A 27,540-nucleotide genomic window follows, 5' to 3' on the forward strand; every position below is an offset into this window, starting at 1 on the left:
ACAGCACGCACGAGCAAAGACAGCACGGGCCCAGTCCGGACTGCCAACTAAAAACATTTTGGATCCAAAATCTGACATTCCTGTAGTTTGTAAATGTTTCATTCCTGAGGCGGAATTTCCTGAACTTACTTCCGCTTTCGCTCTGAAGGCGGGGGTGTGTTCCTGCTGCCGCGCGAGCCCCACCCTCCGCTGTTGTTGTTTTGATTATTAATAACAGTCGCGCTCTGTGGCTCGTGCTGTCAACCGTTGAGTAGGTGCCGCCGAGAGTTGGCTCGCCGCGCGCATGCAGCAGAATGGCTCGAGTGGTTCCAACGGCTCTGACGGCTGCGGCAGCAGGGATCGTCCGGCTCCGTCCTTCAGCCCGCTGCCCGCCGCCACGACGCGGGTGAGGCGCTTCATTCAGGAGAGACGGACGCTGCCTCTACCCAGAGTGATGGTGGTGTTCTCGGCGGCGGGGGACACCGAGAAACCGGGCGATGCCATGTCCAGCGCGGACTCTGCTGCGGAGGACGAGTTCCGAAAGCCGGCCTCCCCAGCACCGAGCTTCAGCCTCGGCACGCCGCTCCGATCCTCGCTCAACACACCGGAGCAGGAGGTAACGTTAGGCCGTTTTACCGGCCTGTTTTACCGGAGGAAATCACGGTAAACCAGCGCAGAGACAAGCTAGCAAACAGCCACTACACTGACACCAGAGTTAGCCTCACATCCAATGAACTAATTTCAGAGGCGGAATGTAACTAAATACATTTATTGAAGTACTTGTACTATACTTCAGACTTTTCTTTTAATGCCAATTTATACTTTTGCTTTATTTTAGAGCGGAATATCTTTTATTTCACTACATTTATCTGAGGGACTGTTCGCTATTTATCAGGGGGTGGTGTAAACAGGGGGAGGCACGTCACATTAGGGCTGGTGGACCAACTGTCATCATCACGGTCCATCAGTCGACTAGCTGCCTGCATGTTTCTGATATGAATGTAATGAGTAAATGATATATTTTGGTGGTTTGAATTGAAGGTGTGAGAAAGAATAGTATCAGTAACATTGTTAACACTGTGCTACATTACAGAGAAATACAAAAGCGTACTAATGAACCTTCATTAATATAGGCCTATATTTTATCTACAAGTGCACGTCACACACTGAGCGAGCCGCCTGTTAATGACGCTGTAGGCTAATGGGCATGTAGCTACTTCCATGTTTCAGATGATACGTCATGTTTGTAGTCGACCAATGAAGATGAGTTTACATATCACCTTGGGTTCGTCCTTCACCTTCTCAAAATGATCCCACACTTTGGATTTCCTGCCCGACATGTTATTAACTAGCCTGTGGAATAACCGCAGGTACCAGCCCTGGAAATTAACCTGACTCCTGTCTGACTGCTGAGCGTGGACACTTCCTGTGTCTGTCCTTTTAAATTGAACTCCCACATGGTCCAGTCTATAGGTTTGGATTTATTTTGACAAGGCGCAGCTCCAAATAGAGTTTCACTTTTTTGTGCGACTAAGCAACCAATGAAATCTTGTTGACTAATGACCCTTTTGGTCGACTATCAGGGGGCAGCCCTATGTCAAATGATTATTTTAAGCACTGAGCAGGGTTCCCACAGTCATGGAAAACATGGAAAAGTCATGGAATTTCACAGTTACATTTTCCAGATTTGGAAAAGTCATGAAATGTGGTTATCTGTGATGAAATTGATGCGATAATCTTTTGTGGCCAAACAATGACCAAAAACATATTGCGTGGTGAGTCATAGCTCTGGAGATCAACTCCTCAGGTGAGAAATCAAGTTTCATTAGGGGCTGTCCACGCGTGATTTTAAGCTAACACAGAGGTGGAGGAAGTACAGATATGTCAGTAAAAGTGATAATAACTTTGCGTGATCATCTGATGACGCGACGCTTCCGGTGTGTGCTAAGGGCGGAACTTGATGGGTGTCACATGATGTGTTTTCATCGTAACTCAGAGAGGCTCAAGGAAAAATATTTGTAGCTTGGGGGAGGGTCAAAATTAAAAACAGAAAGAAGAAAAAAGTAAAACAAAGTCACATCCCCCCTGTTAAATAAAGAACAGTCCCTTATGCAAAACTCTTAATTTGTAAAATAACAAGTTGTCTTTTTTTTTTTTTTTTTTTTTTTTTTTTTTTACCCTCCCTGAAGCTACAAATATTTTTCCTTGAGCATCCCTGGGTGACTGGCGGACAATCCATGACCCTCCCTCCACCATGAATTAGTTACCAGATTTTAAAAGTTACCCTTTGATGTTTGAAAGTTAAAAGTTGAGGATGAAATCCTGGAGTTGAAAAAAGTCTCAGTTTTTTACTCATCGTGCAAATGGTTTATTTTTGGCCAAATTGTAAACGAGACATAGGATAAAGTGATTTTAATGAAATATATATTAAGTGTTGCACATGATGTGTCCAGGGATCATCGGAAATTTAAAAATCCAACAGTAATCTCTGTTCTTCCACTTTCTAGCTGCAAGAAATGGTGTGATTTTGGTGATTTTTAAAGGAACATGCCTTTTAAACCCACGCAGGCTGTTTGTAAGACATGTTTTCTTTTAAAATAAATGCAATATACAACCATTTGAATTTGTATGCCCCTCCTCTAAGCTAAAATAAAATAAAAAACATAAGTCCCTCCTCAGTGCTTAAAAAATTATTTGACATACCTCCCCCTTTTTGCACCGCACCCTCCTCCCTCATATATAACAAACAGTCCCTAGGAAAAAAAAGAGTTAATAAAATTTGATTTTTATCACAAATGAATTTACACAACAGATGATACAAATAACATATACATGCAATATGTGCAGTGTAGCTGTTTCAGAATAAGCTGTAAAGTTTTGTGTAGGATGTGCAAAAATATTTAACAGGAGATGTGCAAAAGTTCACAGCAGAGCATTTTTTAAAAAAAATTTTTAAAATATATTTTGCTATAATTCATGCTGTTGGGCAGCGAGGAATCAAACGTCTTCTCTTTATCCATAATAAGACATTATGATTTGTATGTTGATTATATTTTTGTGTCATTAACCTGAATTTGCAAATGAATTATTGTTGTCAAATAAATTGAGCGGAGTAAGTGCTGCATTTGCCTCTGAATTGCAGGAGTACAAGTGTAAAGTCGTGGAAAATGGAAACACTATAAAAGTGCATAATATCTCGACCAAATTACGGCACAGTTTGTGCTGTATATGGCTGCTTATACAGGGGTCAGAGGTCAGCTGAGCTGGCACAGCCCTGTCCACGATTGGCTTACAGGTGCGTCACATTGCTTGTGTTAATGAGCGACGTGGCTACAGCAGAATAATCCTCTTATATCTGTGGTCTGACAGTGAAGTCGAAGACAGGCTATTCACAGCTCTGTGAATAATCCAAAGAGGCATTAACTCCGATTTTTTTAATTAAGTTTGGTCTGGTGACCAACAGGATGCACTCCTGTAAACAACAACATAGAAATCAGTGTTCTACTCTTAGGAAAGTGTGTCCACTGTGTGCATGTAAAGGGGGTGAAGTGGTGGGGGGACACATATTTAACTCGTATAATGTAATGCGGTACCAGTAGTACCAGTAGTACCAGTAGCAGTTGTGTTGAAGGCATAATTTTAGGAGAGGTTAAAGAGTCCTGTGCTAACTTTAATAATGACTTTTCAGTCCTGAGATTATTATAAGTTAAAATTACTATAGACAAGTAGCGGCAGTACCTTTTTTTAAATATACAGTAACCACATATATATAGAAGTATAAATATAGTCACCAGTTAAAGGGGCAGCAGCTTCCTGGCATCCATTTAAATTAAGGCCAATTAGATCTTACACTTGTAAACAAGGTTACAAGATAAACTACTGTAGGTGGGGACAAACTATCCAATACAACAACTAATATAAAAAGAAGAACCAAATATCACAAAACAGACAGATATTGTCAAAAATATGAGGTTAAAATTGACCAAATAATACTCTATTTATCTACACTGCACATTTAATTTCATGGATGAACAGTTTATCTTTCAGTTAAAGACTAGTAATTGATAAATTTAACCACCACTACTGCTCCTCTGGTGCATATTTGGAAAAACCTTCTTTAGGTCTCTAAAATACATAAAGATAAACAAGTTTACTTTATATCCAAAATTAAAGGTATACTATGCAGGATTGTCGGTTACTGTCTGTAAACACACTTGCCAAAAAGGTAAAGGTAAAAGCCAACCACAGATTCACTCTCGTTTTGCGTTTGCCGCGCTGTATTTGGGGTTTTTGGCCCTGTGTCTCTAAAGCCCAGTTTCCACCAAACCCTTTCAGTACAGTACCTTTGGAACCAACAGTAATCCTTAAGACATGGTACCTACTAGATCCTCGGTCTGTTTAGTGTTTCCACCACAGACAGTCCTCTTAAATGTGGGCGGGGTTGTTGTCACTCACTGCTCCGTCTGGCACTCGCTGTATTTCCTCATCAGCGGTGACACAGATGGAAGTCTGCACTTGGTTTATCGTCCACAGAACGAGGCTGCACGCCGACATTTTCAGAACAAAATAGAACAGGCTCCCATGAGAGTCTCTCTCCATGGGATATTTAAAAATGGCAGCTTTGTGCATTTAGTCCTTCTCAGGCAAGCTCAGGGGTTCAGTGTTGCTGTAGCCCGCAGGAGGTGAGAATTAGAATATATGACCTTCACATAATCCGCTCCAAATTAATCTATATTTTTAAAGTCATTACTAAAAGTGTCTGTCATATAAAAACCAGTCTCTATATACAGACTCTGCATTCAGTGAACGTAGAGTCTGTAGGCAAACCCCGGAGATCTTGCCTCCAGAAGAAGAGCGAAAGAGCCCTGGTTTCCGGTTGTAGGCTGTTTGTAGTCCGCGTGATATTGACCAATCACGTTTGAGCCAGCTGCAGTTGTTGCCAGGTTAAACGGTCCATGCGGTGAACTAACAAGGCAGAACATATTTGCGTCACTGCAAACTCTGAATCCATCGCAATGGTTCAGCATATTTACTTATATATGAATGGAAGTCGGAAACGGAAATTCACCTCCTCCGCCCAAATCAAAACGGAATGCCAAAAAATCGGGGCTCTGCCCCCAGAGGCTGTATCGCCGTCTGCCGGAAATCAGACGCCGAATACAGCCGATGGGTTCCGAGAATGTATAAAAACTAAAGTGATGGTCAAAGTTGTCACAGTGAAATTTAAGGTGTGTTGATGGATTCATGTCATCAACTCATGCATTGAGTAACATTACAAGTTAACGTTCCACCTTAAAAGTTGCCGGCAGTCGGCCCAGTGAATGAAGTTATTTTTTCTCAGACTCCAGCTGCTGTGAGAGGCAGCAAAACATCCTTTCATTTTATAGTTACAGTTTACTAATGAAACTCACAGTATGAACAGTGGTTACATGAGCCTCAAAACCAGACACAACTCAGCCCTGAGCAGAGTGACCATCTTCTACTGACCAATCAGACTGCAGTGTTCACAGCTCCACCTTTTAGTACCAGATCTGTGTGCTAGGTACCCCAACAGAGGGGGGACCAAACATGGAGACAGTAAGGAACGGTTCTATTGGTACCATCCACAACTTTTCACAGTGGAAACAGAAAAAAAGTGTACTGAACTGAACTGAACTGCTCGGTGGAAACGAAGCTTTAGATGCCAGTTGCTTATGGTATGACACCTGGTTGCGGACTTTTTATAAGTCCTGACCTCATCTGAGCTCTGGGGGTGTATGCCCATCCATCCAACACGTTTTTAAATTTGTGTAACAAACATTACAGTCTCAGCTTTAGCCTTTAATTCCATGTTCTCCCAGTTTCCAGAGGTCATCTCTCTGAACGTTGGGGGCACATACTTCACCACCCGCCTGTCCACACTGCGGCGATACGAGGACACCATGTTGGCCGCCATGTTCAGCGGGCGTCACTACATCCCACGTGATGCTGAGGGACGCTACTTCATCGATCGGGATGGAGCATATTTTGGGTGAGTTGCACTATGTGTGTGCGTGAGATCAAAAAGCTGAGCCAAATATCAGCAATAGATTCGTTATTGATTCACTGGACACACACTCCTGTTCAAGTGATTGTAATCTCCTGCCATAAAAGCTCGACTCAGTTTTCTCTGCCTCTGTTTTCACTATACAGAAAACAGTATGGCGTTCACTTCCTGTTCAAAAACTCTCACTACTACAGCTAAACAAGGCACTAAAATGTGATTCTTAAGACATTTTAGGAGAAAAATAGGCAGTGTATTAACATAATCTTGATTTATAGCCACCTAATACCTATGATTTTGTATGAATATATTATTATTTATTAGTTTCTTTACTTACACAGCACCACATAAAAGCTCCTTACAGCTCAGTCCGCTTTTTATTTCCTCCTCTACTCCATGTTTTTTTGTTTTTTGCTTGTTTTTCACACACAAACACATAAAACGTGTTCATCAGTAACACATATGTGACACATGATATGTGTCTATATATGCTCTTTATATATATATTTCTGTTTTGCTCTGTTGACTATTATTTGTGTAAACAGTTGTAAATATTGTTCACTGCCTTTTAACTGTATTTGTGCTTTGACAACACATGTTAAATGTTAAGCCAATTAAGTCATCTGAATTGAACTGACTTGACTCAATACGAAAATGCGGAAGTTTGAGCAACAGCCAGCGAGATTCAGCCGAATGATATGTCTTTAACATCAGTCGGTGGAGCTTCCCGGGGAGGGGATGATATCTGGGCGCTGGTTAGATGGAGGGAAGTTTACCACAGTTCATTTACACATACTGCCCACAATGTTTGGATACAAAGCCGGTTGAAAATCAGTGAAATATCCCCTTAAACCTCTTCAATGCCACCACTGAGTAGACTGCAGAGGGCCCAAAGAAAAACGTACAAACTAAATATTTAGAGTCCAAATGTACCGTTCTGATTCAGTGATGATTGAGGGTCACTGACGCTTTTCTGGCCTGGAAAACAAATTGAAAAATCCAAGTTCAGGCAGCATCAGCAGGCAGACGGTAAGCAGTCGAGACAAAGACAATGAGGATGATGGTATTTACACAGGAATAAGTCAGCAGCATGGAAATATTGAACATACAGGTGAGCAGTCAAAGCACATGCCATATGTAAATAATGCTGTTGTGGGATCAAAAAACGACGTACCTGCCTGGACGGACATCTCACTCCGCTAACTTCTCACGACAGCAACATTATCTGCTCTGTTTCAACAATGTTCAGCTGAAAACACCTGCATGCAGGCTGACATTCAACCGAGTTGTTCTGTCAGGAGATGCAGTGACTTAAACCAATGGTGCGTTAGAAAAAGTATAAATAATACATCATTTGTTAAGCTTCAAGTAGTGGAAATCTCCACTAGCATCTAGGCTAACTGATGCAGTGTAAACATGCGTGAACTAATAATGGGTGACCAGCAAAAAACAGTTGTTGTGTCTATGAAACTTCAGAGTTATTATTGAGCCAAATTATATACTTTTGTTAAATGATGATGTTGTTAATCCATGTTTTATGGCTGTTGGGAGAAGTTTGCCTTCAAGTTTTAGGAAAAAGATCGTGTTTTGGTTTAAAATAAAAGATTTCTTCCAGAAAAGACTCTCCATAAAAACTCTGTGCCCAGGAACATCCCGAACACAGCAAAATAAAAAGAAAATTCAGGCAGTAGCAGAGTCTCTCAGCTGTGGCTCAGAGGTAGAGTGGGTTGCCCACCAATTGGAAGACCATCAGTTTGATCCCCGGCTCCTCCAGTCTGCATGTCGAAGTATCCTTGAGCAAGATACTGACCCCCAAACTGCTCCCAATAGCTGCATCCATTGGTGTGTGAGAGTGTGGTTGTTTTGTTGATTTGTCTGTCTGCAGACCAGCTGCAGTAATATCTCCTCAGAAGTGCCAGAAACACTTGGGAGAGGAGGGTTGTGTGAGAGAGTAGGACGTTTGTAAAAGGCATCCGAGAGATAGCGGAGGATAAGAAAAGTTCACACTCTGCAGTCTGAAAGCCGCTGATGGCAGCTCATTAAATTCTGACAGGTATCCATGAGCCTCTCTAGCTCTCTGGCTTACTCCTGTAAACTGATTTACATATCTATTTTTGTGCTTTTTAGCTGACACATATGCATGCACCAATTTAAAAAATTGGCGAATGTACAAAGCTGCAGATTCAGTCTGCATCTGGACAGACACACAATAGCCCTGAGCTACGTGGTGGTGTTGTTCTGTTATCTAAAGGACAGGAAAGGGTGACAAAGTTGTAAAGAAAGCCGGCGGAAACTGACAGAAAGAAAAGGTGTGAAGCAGTGTGCATTGTCTCAGCCACAGATAAAACTAATTATATTTAACGGAAAGGATCGCTTTTTTCAGTTGGTGTTAAATAAATATCCTCAGAGACCCACGACCTGCTGCTGCAATAATCACACTTTGCACCTATTCTCACATTCTCACTTATATTTATACTTCTCTATTCTTTCGTAACACAGTCTTGTATATAGTCTAGTCATCCTGCATTAACCTGACAGTAAAATCTTTCTTATCTTTTATCTTAAACATGAAGCCTGCAACGTGAAACAATTAACATGAAGTACAGCAATAATCAGACTAATACATAAAATTACATTCAATTGAAAACGAATGAACTAATGTACAATTAATTGTGAGGATACTGGAGGCAGCCGAAACCAGGGCTCAGCATAGGAGTGGGAGTCACCAGAGGACCCACGATATGATACTGGTTTAAATCATATCTCTCTGACAGACTTCAGTTCATCTCCATCAATAACTGCAAATCCCCCACTGCTCCCCTCCCCCAAGGTGTCCCCCAAGGTTCAGTTCTCGGTCCCCTCCTCTTCATCCTGTACCTGATTCCCCTTGGTTACATAATCCGCTGTCATGGTCTCCAGTTCCACTGCTTCACAGATGATATCCAGCTCCTCATCTCCACCAAGACAGTCTCCACTGCCACCCACTCAACCCGGACAAACTGCATAAATGAAATTAAATCCTGGCTTCAAACCAATTTCCTCCAATTAAACTATGACAAATCTGAAATTATCATTATTGGACCAAAAGCATTCACCAAATCCACCCATAACTTTACCCTCAACAATGATGGCTCCACAGTATCCACCTCCCCTCACAAACGAAATCTTGGCATCATTCTCAATGAATCCCGCTCCTTTGACCAGCACATTAAACACATCGCCAAAACAGCCTTCTTTCACCTCAAGAACATCGCCTGCCTCCGTCCATCCCTCTCCTCCCCAGCTGCAGAAACCCTCATCCACACCATCATCACCTCCCCTCTGGACTACTATAACAGTCTACTCTATAGCTCATCTTCAAAAACCCTCAATAGGCTCCAGTATATCCAGAACTCTGCTGCTCGTGACCACATCATCCCCGTTCCCCATAAGCTTTACTGGCTTCCCATCCCCCAGAGAATCCACTTTAAAATCCTCCTCATAACATACAAAGCCCTCAATAACCAGGCCCCACCCTGTCCATCATCACACTCCCACCCACACACACTGCCGAAGCAAACCTCCTGTCCCACCCCACCCGGACCAAGCACAAATCCTGGGAGGACAGGGCCTTCTCCATCGCTGCTCCCACCCTCTGGAACTCACTCCCCAAACCCACCTGAGACTCCCCCTCTCTCTCCATATTAAAAAAATCACTCAAGACTCAACTGTTCAACGCTGCTTACAATCACTGACAGTTTCTTCTCCTCATCCCTAATTTGTTCTCTTGCTTTTTTCTGTCATGTCCCTTAATTTGTAAAGCATCTTTGAGTGCCATAAAAAGGGCTATATAAGTATAATGCATTATTATTATTATTATTAGTAGTAGTAGTATTGTGATATTGCGATACAATATATTCCTATTTATTACCTTTTTTCCAACTGCAAATTATTTCCCCAAAGGAAAACTTTGTCAACACCAGTTTTACCCCCTAAGATAAAGTTTTCAGTCTGGTCATCTGACATTTTTATTGCAGCAAAATGTTTTTAGCATGTAACAAAAGTTTATCCCAGTACTGAGCATATTGCAATGATATTGTATCGTGACTTAAGTATCGTGATAATATCGTATCATGGGTCCTCTGTCGACAAAAAAACCTGGGCAAGTCAGCCGCCCCTTTAATGTTGATGTGCTTCTATTCATGTTGTCATGATACCGGGTCTTGAAGCAGCCAAAAAGGACGAAGAAATATTTGCATTCCAGCAATAATTTATAACACATCATTGTTAAATTGTGACGTCATCAAAGAAGTCCTAACATGATCAAAACAGTGCAGTGGATTTCTGCACCAAAGGTTCCTGACTATGACCATATTGTAGTTCCACCGCAAATTACAGCACAAGGAAAGTCTGAGTATTTAGAGCCCTGCCAAACAGCTGAGGCTGAGGGGAATATTTTGTCACTTCACACAGATATTTGGGATTTTAAAGAACAACCCGCCTTGTTGTAAAATAGGTTCGCATTAGCCATTTCTATAGCTTAAAATTAGCTTAAATTTTCTGTTAATAGACTGTAACAAAGCATAGCAGTCCATCCCATAGTTGTCGAGTCATCGGCCTCATGGAGGTGCTGGAGGAAAAGTCAGTCGCTCATGAAGGTCAAGTGGGCGTCATCCTCTGCTGAACATGAATGTCTGTATAAAATTTCATAAGATATTTAAGTCTGGACCAAAGTGGGCCGCTGGCGTTGCTAAAAAGCAAAAGCAAATAGCTTTAAATATGAATGTGATGACATGCTGAGTCAAGACGTTATGACTTATGTAAGAAGTGGGTTGGGGTAAGGTCAGGTCTGTATGAATGTGTCTGTGTGAGGGGGTGTGTATGAAAGATTTAAAAAGAAGGAGCAAGCAGAACAAGAACGGGAAGATGTGTAACTATATAAAGTAAAACAATAAGAGAACCTCTGCAGGTGTATCCAGACGCTCAGGACGAGCCATTAACACCAGTGTTTTTATGGCTATTGTCTTGGCTGGAAAATAAATCTGCTGTTGTTGTACACTGCAGCAGCTTTTTTTCCCCCTCCAGGAGTATTTTTCTGCATTTGTTTTATCCTCTGTGTTCACGAGCCCTCCAGGTTCTGCTGCAGACAAGCAGAAAATCTACTTTATTGGCCGAGTGTGTTGATACAAACAAGGATTTGGAGTCCAGCTGTCAGGAGCTCTCAGTGTACTCACACACAGCTGAAGACAAATGTACAGGAAGTTGCACCTTGTGATGAAGCTCTGTATCAGTCCTCTGTTCTCCTCGTTGTCTTTGCTGATGCATCCAACAACAGAGGAGTCGATGAAGAACTTTTCAAGGTGGCAAGAACCAGACTTAAAACAGATTTAAGGACCGTTGCCTCAGTTGGATAGAGTGTGGTGCTAATAACGCAAAAGTTGTGGACTTGACATGTGGACTGGTAGCTGAAGAGGTGCAAGTCCATGCTTCTGGGTACTGCTGAGGTGCCCTTGAGCAAGGCTCTCATCCATAGGCAGCCCCCTTGCTCTGACATCTCTATATGTAGCACATGTATAGGTCCTGTTTGTGCAGGTGTGTGTATTTCGGGCCTGTGTGTTAAATAAATGTTCCCTCTGAGATTATTAAAGTATATTTTCTTCTTTCTCTAAAAATGCACACCGTCGGCTAAAGGTTTAGAATCAGCTGTCATGTTTCTTGTCTTTCCTTCAAGAATGTCTGTTATAACAGAAATAAAAACCAAACTTAAGAACTGTATTGTATGTATATATAAAAAAAACCAGAAAGGCAGACATAAACATGTAGCCAGGCATGTTGGCAAGCTTGGAATACACTGAAGCATTGAGTGAATTTGTTCCATATCTGTTCCATTTAAAGGGACATCCTGAACTTCCTGCGAGAAGGCGAGCTTCCCCACAGGGACCGGGTGCGGGCAGTGCACAGAGAAGCTCAGTACTACTCCATCGGCCCACTGCTGGACAGCCTGGAGGACACTCAGCCTCTCACAGGGGAGAAAGTCCGACAAGCTTTCCTCGATCTGCTGCCCTACTACAGAGGTACCTGCAGTCTGTCGCCCTCACAGGCTGAAATAAGAATGGATTTTAATGCCAACAATGGAAAGCAATGATTTCAGAGTCAAAGTAAAGGAATTAACGGTAGGCTACGACCTGAGCCACGTGGTTTTAAGTCTCTGCGCTGACAGCAGCCATGGCTGTCCGTCTGTACGTCTGTCCCATTCTTGTGTATGCAATATCTCAAAAAGGCCTTTTGGGAGTTTCCTCAAATTAGGCACAAACATTCACTTAGACTCAACGATGAACTGGTTAGAATTTGGTGTTTGAAGGTCACGGTCACCTTGACCATGTCCGTTTCCTTCTCGTGCATTTAATATCTCAAGAACGCGTTTCAAATTTTCTTAAATTTAGCACAAACGTCCACGTGGACAAAGCAATGAACTGATTAGAGTTTGGTTGTCTCGTTCTCATGAAGAGAATGTCTCAAGAACAGCTTGAGGGAATATCTTCAAATTTGGCACAAACTCAATGATGAACTGATTAGAATTTTCTGGTCAAAGGTCACTGTGACCTCACAAAACATGTTTTTGGCCATAACTCAAGAATTAATACGCTGACAAACTTCACACAAATGTCTAACGGGATAAAATGATAAAGTGATGACATTTTATATCCAAAAGGTCAAAGGTCATCTATACTGTGACATCATAATTAGGGATGGGCAGCACAAGCAAAAACACTATTCGAAAATCATGGCAACTATTCGATGATTTTTCGAATAATTGACCCCCCCTCCCCCCTCCCCTCCTGGAGCCACGTACGCAGAGATCCCTTCATCATTATGACCGGGCTCCACCGGCTGCAAAGCGTCACGTCAGCGTCACGTCAGCGTAGCGTCACGGCGTACTCATTTGGGCTCTACTGACTGAGTACGGAAGCGACACCTAGAGAAGCCAGCAGGGTCGTTTACCGTTTGCTGAGCCAAGAGGCTGCATGTAGGCTGCATGAAATGTTAAAGCATTTTCCACCTAAGTTATTACATATATTTGAGTTATCTACAAGTTTACTGTACTGTTTGTCATGTACTCGCTTTCAAATGTCCACCACGGACATTTACACAATATCACGGATAAGCATGGGTAAATGCATGAAAAAAAAAGTCATCACATATCACCTCCGATAATGGTTTATTCATTTAAAAACACATTGTGCTCGTTTAGCACACTATTTCATGTAGTTTTTATCTGCTGGAGGGTCTCATAGGGGAGCGTAGAGCAACAAAAATAGAAGAGCCGCGTAAAATAGAGAGTTGTCGCACAACAGACGGGGGTTGTCGCACCGCTCCCGTTGCCGGTGGAGCTGCTGTAATTGATTAACAGGGGGGCAAGCTGCTACGGGACTCGCGCTGCAGACGTGTCGCACCGCTGACGTGCCCGGTGGAGCCCAGCCGGTACAGTCCCTCGCCGCCTCCTGCGTACCTCGCTCTCAAATGACTGTGCATACTTGGTGTAGACTTGTGATACGCAAGCTTTGCCTCACAGAGTTTGCACTGCACCTCACTGACGTTTATTTTGTCGAAGTTGTTCCACACGGAACCTTTTGATGACTGTAGTAGTCTCTGCATGTTTCTCCTTTTTGTAGAAGAGCATCAAACTAGCTGGTAGCCCATCTCACACCACTGGAGCAATCCTACACTGCCCTTGTGCGGTTAGAAGCTGAATTGCATGTCAAATAAAGGGGGGAAATAAGACGGCGAATAGTAATAGTCGCATTAAAAAAAATTGATTTTTCAAAATAAAACGACTATTCAAAATTCGAAAATCTTGACCCATCCCTAATCAATGTTCTTCAAAAACACTTTTTTAGCAATTATTTAATGTTATAGCTTAGGAACAAAAGGGGAGAACTGATTTGATTTTGGTGGTCAGAGTTCAAGTTCACTGTGACCTCGTTCGGTATCTCAAGAACACCTTGAAGAATTTACTTCAAATATGGCACAAAGACTTACGGTTATGGTGGCTTGCTGAGTAGACGCATGTAAGACTGCTCTGCTACTCAAACCTTCAAATCCTTTCTAAAAAGCTCAATTTTATGCGTCATTCGGCCCAACTACAACACGAGGGTTTAAGAAAATACAACAATACTGGCAGCTATTAACACCATGAAGACTGAGTTCTCATCCAAATTTGAGGCATCCTGTCCGCGATTGAAAATATAAGGAGAGACATTACAGACTGCTCAGAAAGAGTCACACAGGCAGAGTTGAGAATCTCAACAACAGAAGACAATGTGACTGCGCTCCAAGCTCCAAGAGAAGGTGAAAAATCTAGAGGGGAAAAATGAAGACCTGGAAGAGAAAGTACTGGACCTGGAAGCTCGATCACGTCGCTCCAATGTACAGCTTGTTAATCTACCTGAGGGCGCGGAGGGTGAAGACACCTGTGGATTCCTGGAGAGCTGGATACCGGAGGCGCTGGAGCTAGTGCTGCTCCGGGGGAGAATTACGGTGGAAAGAGCACACAGGCTTGGACCAACAAGACAACATAAAACTAACTCTGCACATAGAACCCTCATAATGAAGTTTCTAAATTATAAAGACAAAGAACTGGTGATGAGAGCGGCTAGGGCGAAAAGGCAGGTCCTCTACAAAAATCAGCCGGTGAGATTCTACCAAGACATGGCAGCAGAGACACACAAAAAGCTAAAAGAGTTCGAGGAGGCAAGGCGACAACTCCGTTTACTGGGGCTCCGGTACGGTATGATCCCCCCTGCCCAGCTTATAGTTACCTACAAGGAGCGCTCACACATCTTCAACAGTGCCAACGAAGCCGAACGCTTCATTAAGAAGATCCAGTCAGATAATCATCCAGAGGTATTGATGAACAGATGAAACCGTAGGAAATGTAATCCAAAACTGCTGATGGAACATTATTCTGACATCTTGATACAGTGTAGAGGCAGGAGTGGAGTGTAGAGTGAACGTTAGTTAAGCTGTTACACTGAGTTCTGATCTCTCTCCCTCCCCTGTCTATTGATAATGAACGATTTTCTGATTTAATATGCACTGTTTAATTAAGCAAATATGGATGCGTTTTTCGTTTGCTGGGCTGTTTTAAAAGAATTTTCTGAATTACAGTAGTAGAATAGCTACACTTAGATTCTGTTTGTTGTTTTTGTTTGGATTTTTTACATCAGCATAGCTATACTGATCCTCACGCTGTGTGGACCAGCTCTTTGCTTTGTGGAGGTCCAATATATGAAGGTGGGGGAACACCTGACGGGGTAACATTCAGGTGGATTGATGATGGCAGAGGGAAATAATTTTGTTTTTTGTTCTTTTTTTCTTTGTTTGGTCTGAAATTACTCAAAGTGTTGGGAAAATTCAAAATAATTGGTTCATATGTCTGTTGATCTTAAGGTTAGAATTACATCATGGAACTGCAGAGGGCTACAAAAAACAAAAAAGGTCAAACAAGTTATGAACAGGATTAAAATATTACAGTCTAATATAGTTTTCCTTCAAGAAACCCACCTAACACGTGAAGATGAGCTTAAAGTAAGGAGGAGGTGGAAGGGTAAAATTCTGTCAGCTCCCTTTACCTCTCAGGCAGGGGTGTCATGATTTTGATTCATGATTCCATTCCACTACAAATTCATAAAGTTATCAAAGACAAAGCAGGGCGATACTTGATTATTCAGGGAAGAATTCTTAGGGAACAATTAATTCTGATAAATATCTATGCTCCAAATACAGACAAACCTAAGTTTGTCCAAAACCTATTTCTTACCATTGCTTCTTTACCTGGTGCTTGTATTATGGCAGGTGATTTTAATTGCACCTTAGATCCACGGAAGGACAAAAGTTCAGCAGTGGACCAGTCACATCTGAGAAGCAGGGGTGTAATTCATTATTTCATGAAAGAAATTAGTCTAATTGATGTTTGGAGGGAAGATAATCTCAATGGGAAAAAATATTCGTTACTCCGGTACACATCAGTCATATTCCCGCATAGATTTCTTTCTGGTTTCAGCACTACTAAAATATAAAATAAAGGAGGTCTCCTATGACGCCATACTCCTGTCAGACCACGCTCCAAATTCTTTAGTCTATTATGATTCCAAATTGACTAGTGATATTCCCAAGTGGAGATTTAAAATAAAATGGTTAGCAGATACTGGCTTTGTTACTTTTCTAGATGAACAGATTAAGTACTATTTTGAAACAAATACAATAGAAACCTCAGTAAGTATCAGATGGGAAGCGTTGAAGGCCTTTATTAGGGGACAAATAATTAACATTACTAGCTCTAAAGCCAAAGAAACCTACAAGAAAATAAAATCATTAGAAACAGAAATAAAGAAATTAGAAGACGAATACTACCAGTCAGGTTCTCAAGATGCCCATCAAAGATTACTTCTACACAATAATTAAATATCTACAACAAGAGCTTTATCAAGCTTATTACGAGTTAAACAGACATTCTATGATCAAGGAGAAAAGCCTGGTAGAGTGCTGGCATGGCGTATCAAACAACTTCAGAATGAAAAACTTATAACCTCACTACAAAACGATAATAACGAAAATATTGTCGACCCACTTGAAATAAATGAAAACTTCAAAAATTTTTACAAAAAGCTTTATAGCTCAGAAATAGGTCCAAATATATCTGACATGAGTCATTTTCTGGACAACATCAACATTCCCAAGATATCAGAAGTAATTAAGGGAGAACTAGAGAAAGATATAACTTTAGTTGAACTATCTGTAGCCATTGACAGTATCAAAGGAGGGAAAACCCCAGGGCCAGATGGGATACCCATTGAAGTTTACAAAATGTTCAAGCATAGACTGATGCCACCATTATTAGAAATGTTTAAGGAATCTTTTCACAATGGAATCCTTCCAACATCTTTAAGGGGAGCACTAATTACTTTGCTGCCAAAACCGGGCAAACCGAATAACAAATGTGAAAACTTTTGGCCAATTAGTCTTTTAAATGTGGATTTAAAAAATTTGAGTAAAATAATAGCCAGGAGACTTGAGAAAATAATTCCGAATATTACTGACAAAGATCAAAATGGCTTTGTACAAGGTAGGCAAGGCTTCCATAATGTTAGGAGAATTCTAAATATTTTATTTGAGGAAAAAGGAGCAGCAGATACAGCATTACTGTCATTAGATGCTGAAAAAGCTTTTGACAGAGTGGAATGGCTCTGTTTATTTGAAATCCTCACACATTTTGGCTTTGGAGAAAACTTTAATAAATGGATAAAACTACTTTATACAGAACCATATGCTGAAATTATGACTAATCATAATATATCCAAAACCATTAAGATACAAAGAGGATGTAGACAGGGAGATCCCCTATCCCCTCTGCTCTTCATTATGGCTATAGAACCACTGGCAATAGCGGTAAGAACACACCAAAACATAACAGGCATATCAATTGGACAACAGGAACATCGTCTGGCTCTATTTGCGGATGACATGATAATATTTCTTAAAAAGATGGAAGAATCCATTCCTGAATTATTAGAACTCATTAATGTATTTGGAAAAATTTCAGGATATAAATTAAACAAATCAAAATCATCAATAATGTTCTTAAATCAATTAGAAAGTAAAAGTCCTCCTAAAATAGCCACTCAGTTTAAAATTGTGGATTGCTTTACATACCTAGGCATTCAAATTGTCCCACAACTTAAATATACTGTAGCCAGTAATTATGAACCATTACTGCAAGAAATCTCAATGTTACTGGACAGGTGGACACCCATACCAATGTCACTAATAGGAAAAATAAACGTCCTTAAAATGAATATACTGCCCAAACTATTGTATTTGTTTCAAAATCTTCCACTCCCTCCTCCAAGTAACCTGTTTACTCAACTTAAAAGATTGTTTGTTAGATTTCTGTGGAATAACAGACGTCCCCGGACACAACTGTCACTATTGTACTTACCTTATGACAGAGGGGGACTCAAATGTTCCAGTCCACTCTGGTACTATTGGTCAGCACAATTAAGAACACTGTTGTTTTACTTCACAGAAAGAGATGCTCCTCTCTGGAAAGAAATGGAGGAACTCCAGCTAAGTCTGCCCCTCCCAATATACCTGTACTCAGCAAGCACTAAAATGTTTAAAAAGAATATAAAAAATTCTATTGTGAAAAATATGATTGTAGTGTGGCATCAAGTTAAACAATATCTGAGAGAAACGCCCTCTCTCTCTGTCTTCAGCCCAGTACGGGGAAATGACTGCTTCCCTCCAGGCAAAACAGATGGGGGATTTAAATCTTGGGCTACTAAGGGGCTGGGAAAAATAGGAGATCTTTACAACTCGCAAAAGGTGCTGATGACATTTGGAGAAATAGTAGATAAATTTAACATACTCTGTAATCATTTTTTTTAAATACCTACAGTTGAGAAATTTCATTAGAACTTACCAAAATCAAACATTATGCATCCCTGAAATGTCTACCATAGAAAAATTAATGAACATGAATTGTTTAGGGAGGGGTTTAATTTCCAAAATTTATAAATGCCTGGTAGACGGAAGTACAGAAACATCTGCAGGACGGCTGGGGGCATAGAGGGAAGATCTACAGGAGGACATCCCAATAGAAAAGTGGGAGGAGGCATGCTCTAAAGCACAATCGAGAACTACTAACACCCGCCTGAAATTACTACAATACAACTGGTTGATGCAAACGTATATCACTCCAGAAAAACTTAACAGATATAATAGCGCTATACGTGATACTTGTATTAAATGTGAGAAGGAAAAAGGTACATTTTTCCATTGCGTTTGGCAATGTACGGAAATACAAAAATTCTGGCAAGAAATAAAACAATGTATTCAAAATATTTTACAGATTCAAATACCCTTAGTCCCACAGTTGTTTATATTAGGTTTATATCCAGGTAATTTGAAGATTAAAAAATATCAATGAATATTTATAGACTTAAGTGTGTTAATGGCAAAGAGAGTAATAGCCCTCTCATGGAACAACACCAGAAGTCCAAGTGTAAGCAGGTGGCTGTCTGAGCTATCTACAACTCTTCCTTAGAGAAAATTACATATACAATAAAACATCAACAACATAATTTTCACCAGATCTGGGACCCCTTCATTTGTTATGTATTGGGAACAGATTTGTCACATGTGATGGAAGAGCCTGGGGACATGTAAACAGTGGCACTTTGCAGTACCTAATATTGCAGAAGTATGTGTGTGTGTGTGTGTACACACACACACACACACACACACACACACACACACACACACACGCATATATATATATATATATATATATATATATATACAGTACAGGCCAAAAGTTTGGACACACCTTCTCATTCAATGCCTTTTCTTTATTTTCATGACTATTTACATTGTAGATTCTCACTGAAGGCATCAAAACTATGAATGAACACATGTGGAGTTATGTACTTAACAAAAAAAGGTGAAATAACTGAAAACATGTTTTATATTCTAGTTTCTTCAAAATAGCCATCCTTTGCTCTGATTACTGCTTTGCACACTCTTGGCATTCTCTCCATGAGCTTCAAGAGGTAGTCACCTGAAATGGTTTTCCAACAGTCTTGAAGGAGTTCCCAGAGGTGTTTAGCACTTGTTGGCCCCTTTGCCTTCACTCTGCGATCCAGCTCACCCCAAACCATCTTGATTGGGTTCAGGTCCGGTGACTGTGGAGGCCAGGTCATCTGCCGCAGCACTCCATCACTCTCCTTCTTGGTCAAATAGCCCTTACACAGCCTGGAGGTGTGTTTGGGGTCATTGTCCTGTTGAAAAATAAATGATCGTCCAACTAAACGCAAACCGGATGGGATGGCATGTCGCTGCAGGATGCTGTGGTAGCCATGCTGGTTCAGTGTGCCTTCAATTTGAATAAATCCCCAACAGTGTCACCAGCAAAACACCCCCACACCATCACACCTCCTCCTCCATGCTTCACAGTGGGAACCAGGCATGTGGAATCCATCCGTTCACCTTTTCTGCGTCTCACAAAGACACGGCGGTTGGAACCAAAGATCTCAAATTTGGACTCATCAGACCAAAGCACAGATTTCCACTGGTCTAATGTCCATTCCTTGTGTTTCTTGGCCCAAACAAATCTCTTCTGCTTGTTGCCTCTCCTTCGCAGTGGTTTCCTAGCAGCTATTTGACCATGAAGGCCTGATTCGCGCAGTCTCCTCTTAACAGTTGTTCTAGAGATGGCTCTGCTGCTAGAACTCTGTGTGGCATTCATCTGGTCTCTGATCTGAGCTGCTGTTAACTTGCGACTTCTGAGGCTGGTGACTCGGATGAACTTATCCTCAGAAGCAGAGGTGACTCTTGGTCTTCCTTTCCTGGGTCGGTCCTCATGTGTGCCAGTTTCGTTGTAGCGCTTGATGGTTTTTGCGACTCCACTTGGGGACACATTTAAAGTTTTTGCAATTTTCCGGACTGACTGACCTTCATTTCTTAAAGTAATGATGGCCACTCGTTTTTCTTTAGTTAGCTGATTGGTTCTTGCCATAATATGAATTTTATCAGTTGTCCTTTTTTGTTAAGTTAAGTTGTTAAGTACATAACTCCACATGTGTTCATTCATAGTTTTGATGCCTTCAGTGAGAATCTACAATGTAAATAGTCATGAAAATAAAGAAAAGGCATTGAATGAGAAGGTGTGTCCAAACTTTTGGCCTGTACTGTATATATATATATACACACACATATACAGTACAGGCCAAAAGTTTGGACACACCTTCTCATTCAATGCCTTTTCTTTATTTTCATGACTATTTACATTGTAGATTCTCACTGAAGGCATCAAAACTATGAATGAACACATGTGGAGTTATGTACTTAACAAAAAAGGTGAAATAACTGAAAACATGTTTTATATTCTAGTTTCTTCAAAATAGCCACCCTTTGCTCTGATTACTGCTTTGCACACTCTTGGCATTCTCTCCATGAGCTTCAAGAGGTAGTCACCTGAAATGGTTTCCACTTCACAGGTGTGCCTTATCAGGGTTAATTAGTGGAATTTCTTGCTTTATCAATGGGGTTGGGACCATCAGTTGTGTTGTGCAGAAGTCAGGTTAATACACAGCCGACAGCCCTATTGGACAACTGATAAAATTCATATTATGGCAAGAACCAATCAGCTAACTAAAGAAAAACGAGTGGCCATCATTACTTTAAGAAATGAAGGTCAGTCAGTCCGGAAAATTGCAAAAACTTTAAATGTGTCCCCAAGTGGAGTCGCAAAAACCATCAAGCGCTACAAACAAACTGGCACACATGAGGACCGACCCAGGAAAGGAAGACCAAGAGTCACCTCTGCTTCTGAGGATAAGTTCATCCGAGTCACCAGCCTCAGAAATCGCAAGTTAACAGCAGCTCAGATCAGAGACCAGATGAATGCCACACAGAGTTCTAGCAGCAGACCCATCTCTAGAACAACTGTTAAGAGGAGACTGCGCGAATCAGGCCTTCATGGTCAAATAGCTGCTAGGAAACCACTGCGAAGGAGAGGCAACAAGCAGAAGAGATTTGTTTGGGCCAAGAAACACAAGGAATGGACATTAGACCAGTGGAAATCTGTGCTTTGGTCTGATGAGTCCAAATTTGAGATCTTTGGTTCCAACCGCCGTGTCTTTGTGAGACGCAGAAAGGTGAACGGATGGATTCCACATGCCTGGTTCCCACTGTGAAGCATGGAGGAGGAGGTGTGATGGTGTGGGGTGTTTTGCTGGTGACACTGTTGGGGATTTATTCAAAATTGAAGGCACACTGAACCAGCATGGCTACCACAGCATCCTGCAGCGACATGCCATCCCATCCGGTTTATGCGTTTAGTTGGACGATCATTTATTTTTCAACAGGACAATGACCCCAAACACACCTCCAGGCTGTGTAAGGGCTATTTGACCAAGAAGGAGAGTGATGGAGTGCTGCGGCAGATGACCTGGCCTCCACAGTCACCGGACCTGAACCCAATGGAGATGGTTTGGGGTGAGCTGGACCGCAGAGTGAAGGCAAAGGGGCCAACAAGTGCTAAACACCTCTGGGAACTCCTTCAAGACTGTTGGAAAACCATTTCAGGTGACTATCTCTTGAAGCTCATGGAGAGAATGCCAAGAGTGTGCAAAGCAGTAATCAGAGCAAAGGGTGGCTATTTTGAAGAAACTAGAATATAAAACATGTTTTCAGTTATTTCACATTTTTTTGTTAAGTACATAACTCCACATGTGTTCATTCATAGTTTTGATGCCTTCAGTGAGAATCTACAATGTAAATAGTCATGAAAATAAAGAAAAGGCATTGAATGAGAAGGTGTGTCCAAACTTTTGGCCTGTACTGTATATATGCGTGTGTGTGTGTGTGTGTGTGTGTGTATATATATTATATATATATATATATGTATGTGTATATGTATATATATGTGTATGTATATATATATATATGTATGTGTATATGTATATATATGTGTATGTATATATATATATATATATATATGTATATATATATATATATATATATATATATATATCTATATATATATATATCTGTGTGTGTATATCTGTTTTTTGTTCCTATACAATGGACTAAAATGGACTAACTCACTAACCTGATCCCCAACCAAGAATTGGAATAATTTGAAAGGGCGGGGGGTGGGGGGGTTGACATGTTTGTTCAAGACATGTAATTGTATTTCTTTGTATTTCGTTATTATGTTGTGATAACAATAAAAAGAATGTTGGTTTAAAAAAAAAAAAAATGGCACAAACGTCCCCTTGGATTCAAGAACGAACTGATTTCAATCAGGGGAGACTCTTTCTGAGAGAAAGGAATATTTATTTACATGTGCACATAAGTATTTACTTAACTAGCAGAAAACACAACATTTAATGTTTTCATTCATTCATGTTTTCATTTCAGACAATCTGGAGCGTATCGTGGAGATTGCCAAACTGCGGGCCATGCAGAAGAAGGCACGGTTCGCCAAGTTGAAGATCTGCGTCTACAAGGAGGAGATGCCCATCACGCCATATGAGCGTCCACTTTTTAACTCTCTGCGTTTTGAGCGCTCGGACAGCGAGGCCAAGCTCTTCGAGCACCACTGCGAGGTGGACGTTTCCTTCGGACCCTGGGAGGCGGTGGCGGACGTTTACGACCTGCTGCACTGCATCGTCAGTGACCTGGCCGAGCGCGGCATCACCGCCGAGCAGCAGTGTATCGGCGTCTGCGACAAGCACCTTATCAACCATTACTACTGCAAGAGGCCCATCTACGAGTTCAAGATCACATGGTGGTGAAGCTGGAGGGAGAAAGTTGGGGCTGATGGGACCAAAAAGCAAAAGGATGGATGTTTCATTTTTACTAGAACTCGGCCGATATTGGTTTTTGTATTGAAGTTGCCAATATTTTGTGCTGATGTCTTAAAATGTGACCCTTTAAATCATGCTTCAACATGTAAGTAATCTGTTTCCCCTAAAATTTTTCTTTCTTTTTAAAATGAAACCCCCCCCCCCAAGCACACAAATTAGGTACACCCAGCCTATAACAGTCCTGCAATAAATCTTTAAATTTGCATTTTAACTTGCATAAAGGGCGGAGTTATTGCGGGACTGTTGTATTATTGACTGCAGCAGTTTTAGCCTGGTGTACCTAATAAACTGGACACAGAGTGTAAATACCAAAGCACTGCTAGGCCTTTTAAGAGCAACATTAACACCCCTTTAAAAATCCTGTTTTTACTCACCTCCAGTGGTTTAACTTCTCACCTTGATGCAGTGATGTAACGGTGTACTCCAGGACGTTGTGACATCACTGTAAGGCGTGGTTACAGGTGCAGCCAAGCACACCTGTGACCACACACCCAACAGTAATGAAGAAGACGTGAAACAGTTTTAACTCTGAACCAGAGAGGAAAAATACTGCTGTTCAGTCGGTAAGTTATCTATCATTAAATTCTGATATTTAGGAAGCAGGGCATATTTCAAGGTTTGGTGGCGCTTAGAGTCCAACACACAGTCACTGTGGTTACACTCAGGTTGAAGCAAAAACACAAAGCAAAAATGATACCCCTCAGGTTGCAGCTACGTGTGCAAAACGCGAGTGAAAGGTCGGCCATTATGCAGCGTCTGCAAACAGCTGAGTATGATTTCTATCTGTGGGACACATCTGAAACGGATGATTTAAAGCTGGAGTGCAGATCTTAAGTCTCCCTCCTCTGGCAGTGTGAGTATTGTTTAGACTACACGACATTTTTGTCTGTTATTATTAGAGTTATTAAGGTAGTTAATTCTAAGGCTGTGTAACGATACTAATCCAGTACTCTTAAAACGATACCGACACCAACTGAGTACTTCATTCCATACATTAAAACTTTATTAATAACCTGGGCTTTTATTGGTTCAATCACTGAACTCAACTGGTGTATATTTGGGACAGGTGTCTGTAGGCGACAGGCCTCACTCAAGAAAGATGGGAAATACGATCAGATTGTTTATTTAAACAGTATGAATATTACTTAAAAAAATTAGGCTATGCAATAACATATCTGTTAGGAATCATTCATTTGATCTTGCTCTGAGACACACACACATACACGCAGTCACGATGGTTGTTTTACGGCACCTGGCGTACACAGGCGCACCAACACAACACGTTTCTCTATCCTGTTAAAACAATGCTCACAACTTGGAATCATTTTTTTTAAAAAACCCATCTTGGTTCTTTTGATTAGTGAAACCTTAAAGACTTAAGGAATATAAATAATACAGGTTCATCTGTCTTGTTCATCTGTCTGCCGGTAAATCTGAATGAATCTGAATTCTACTTTGGTGCTCATGCTTATCTTAAAATAAACTGAACGACTGAATTGCAGAGAATCTAGTGGAGCTAACGATGTGTAGCAGTTTAAACATTTATGCAGCTAACTAACTTTAGCTCATGTAGCCGACAACCTGGCGGGTTTTATAAGGTTTTATATCCAAAGATCTATAAAAATGAACTGCCTCACAGTGGCAGCCTGACGTGGCGTCTCACTGTGACTAGTGTTTAGTTGTGGAAACGTGTAGCAAAGAAAAACGGACTCATCGTTTCATCAGGGCTTTTAATTAAATTTAAATAAATTTTTGGTTTTATGTTATTTGATTTTTTTGAGTGGTTGAGGGGTTTTTTTTTTAAGTTTTATTTATTTAGGTTTTTTGTTTTGTTTTATTTGAGTTTTTTTTGAGTGGGTGGGGGGGTTGAGATTTTTTAATTATTTTATTTCATTTTATTTTGAGTCTTTTTGTTTGTTTTTGAGTGTTTGGGTGGGTGGGGTTTTATTTATTTTTTATTATTATTATTATTTAAGTTTTTATATCATTCTGTAGCTTCCCAGTGGAGTTTCTTATGTTATCAAATTCAACTATTCAAATTTCAGATGAATTACATGTTTTGGTATCAAAATGCTGTTTTCCCAAACCCTCCTAACAACATGACCTGACTTAGGATTCTGCGTGATGTCATAGTTGCCTCTCCGTGGCTGAGCCAAGCCGTCTTTTGAGAATTGCGCATTTTCATTCTTCCAAATTAGCTTTGTAGTAGCTCTTAAACAGGCACAGAACCTGAGCAATGTGCTGCAGTGGACGCCATGTTAGTTTGGATCCAACACCAACTAACTAATGGAGGCGGCGGTAGACCAGCAGCTCCCGTGTTCTGCGAGGTAAAATTGACATTTTTGTCAAAGGAGTCCGGTGGCTTGGAAGAGAGAAATATAACAGCTTCATTTCCCTTTTGGAGAAGTCTTCATTCATTCATCCTCTTGAGGGTCGCGGGGGGGCTGGAGCCTATCCCAGCTGACATCGGGCGAGAGGCAGGGTACACCCTGGACAGGTCGCCAGACTATCGCAGGGCTGACACATAGAGACAAACAACCATTCACGCTCACATTCACACCTACGGACAATTTAGAGTTACCAATTAACCTAGTCCCCAATCTGCATGTCTTTGGACTGTGGGAGGAAGCCGGAGTGCCCGGAGAGAACCCACGCTGACACGGGGAGAACATGCAAACTCCACACAGAAGGGCTCCCACGCCCGGAATCGAACCGGCAACCCTCTTGCTGTGAGGTGAGAGTGCTGACCACCACACCACCGTGCCGCCCCTTTTGGAGAAGTCTCTTTGACAAAAATATTACACCGACTATGAATAAATATCTCATACAACCCCACTTCACAAAATCTGAACCCTTTAGTTACTGTTTTTATTCTCAGCGCTCTAACCTACGTCACTGCTTTTTGCTAACGTCTTAGTTTCCATTTGAAAAACTGAGTAAAGAACGCAGGTGGTGTCAATCTTTAAGGCACATAACCTCATCTCAAAAAAGGTCTTCTTAGGCTTCAAATAATTTTTTCTTTTACGTGTAACTACAGAGACTGTGTGCTGGAGATCTGTGGCTGAACGCTTCTCTGATGGAGACAAACTGACGACAGATTCAGGCTGCAAAAATGTGGAACTAAAAAGAAATTCTGAAATGACTGTCACATCAGAAGTGGTAGCATCAGCGTATATCTAATTTAAAAGCCAATTCTGCCCATTGTCCTAAATGTTTAATTTTTTATATATATATAATTTACCACATTGACTTTTTCCTAGCTTTGCCCTGACCTTGACTGATATGTGACTGTGGGCATTTCCAGAACAAAGAAGTGAAGGAGTGAATATTAAATATTGTAAGTAGTCAGAAGTCAAATGTGTATTTTTGAGGACTAAGTTTAGTTTCAGGATGCAGATGAAACTGTGAGCCTGTTCCTTTTTGGATCAACAGAGTATATTTTAATTATGCAACCTCCTGAGGAGCGTGTTTTTAAAGATCTGAGAGCATTTAGGGCGGTGTCCGTTTTGTCTTCACATTTTACTTGTGACTTAAAGTTTCAGGGGACTGAAGGTAGCTGACGTTGTTACACACTAATGCAGAAATACAGTTGTTTACACATTGTCCATTGTTTCTTAGTTAGAACATGTATAATTATTATAGTCACTGTCACAGAGAGAATTTTCTTATTTCATGTTGACTTTCATTCCACCTTTTTTCCAACTATAAGACGTTGACTGAAGCTGCAACATAGCGATAAAGGCTGAGCTAAATGTTATTTCCTACTGTACTTGATAATGAAGCACTTTGTGATTGTAACCAATATTTTTTTGTTTACCTCAAATGAAAGTATCAGATAAACAATGATAGAGAGCAACAGCGCCGGCATCAGTTCATCTATAACATGCTTATTATAACAGATAATGCAGGAAAGATGCTACAACACTAATTAACATGGTTACGTTTGCATTGTTTTTATATTGTTATTTATCTGTTTGTGTTAGCTTCCAGGAAGCAAAAGTTCTGTCGTATTATTTGGGTTTAGTTTGCAGTGAAAAAGAAATGTCATTTTTATTATTTATGGTAAAAGTAAAAATAACTGTTAAATGCTTTCACAATGTGTCTTTTTTCATTCATTAAAGCCTCCTG

The 27,540-nt window shown here is 40.9% G+C and overlaps 1 protein-coding gene across 1 annotated transcript; it reads left to right on the forward strand.

Moving 5' to 3' along the window:
* kctd7 (potassium channel tetramerization domain containing 7) lies at positions 1-27,487 on the forward strand. Its single transcript, XM_049592299.1, has 4 exons — positions 1-595; positions 5,820-5,989; positions 11,876-12,054; positions 22,964-27,487. Exons 1-4 carry the CDS (start codon positions 284-286, stop codon positions 23,338-23,340), a joined length of 1,038 nt encoding a protein of 345 aa, XP_049448256.1. The 5' UTR covers positions 1-283; the 3' UTR covers positions 23,341-27,487.
* Positions 27,488-27,540: the final 53 nt, after the last annotated feature.

Source organism: Epinephelus fuscoguttatus, linkage group LG12 (genome assembly GCF_011397635.1).
Source record: "Epinephelus fuscoguttatus linkage group LG12, E.fuscoguttatus.final_Chr_v1".
NCBI classification, from domain to species: domain Eukaryota; kingdom Metazoa; phylum Chordata; class Actinopteri; order Perciformes; family Serranidae; genus Epinephelus; species Epinephelus fuscoguttatus.

Excerpts from the sequence above, each read along its gene's own strand:
- kctd7 (XM_049592299.1), top strand. The coding sequence starts at position 284 with ATGCAGCAGAATGGCTCGAGTGGTTCCAACGGCTCTGACGGCTGCGGC. Across the intron at positions 596-5,819 it reads TCAACACACCGGAGCAGGAG|TTTCCAGAGGTCATCTCTCT; the intron begins GTAACGTTAGGC and ends ATGTTCTCCCAG. Across the intron at positions 5,990-11,875 it reads CGGGATGGAGCATATTTTGG|GGACATCCTGAACTTCCTGC; the intron begins GTGAGTTGCACT and ends TTCCATTTAAAG.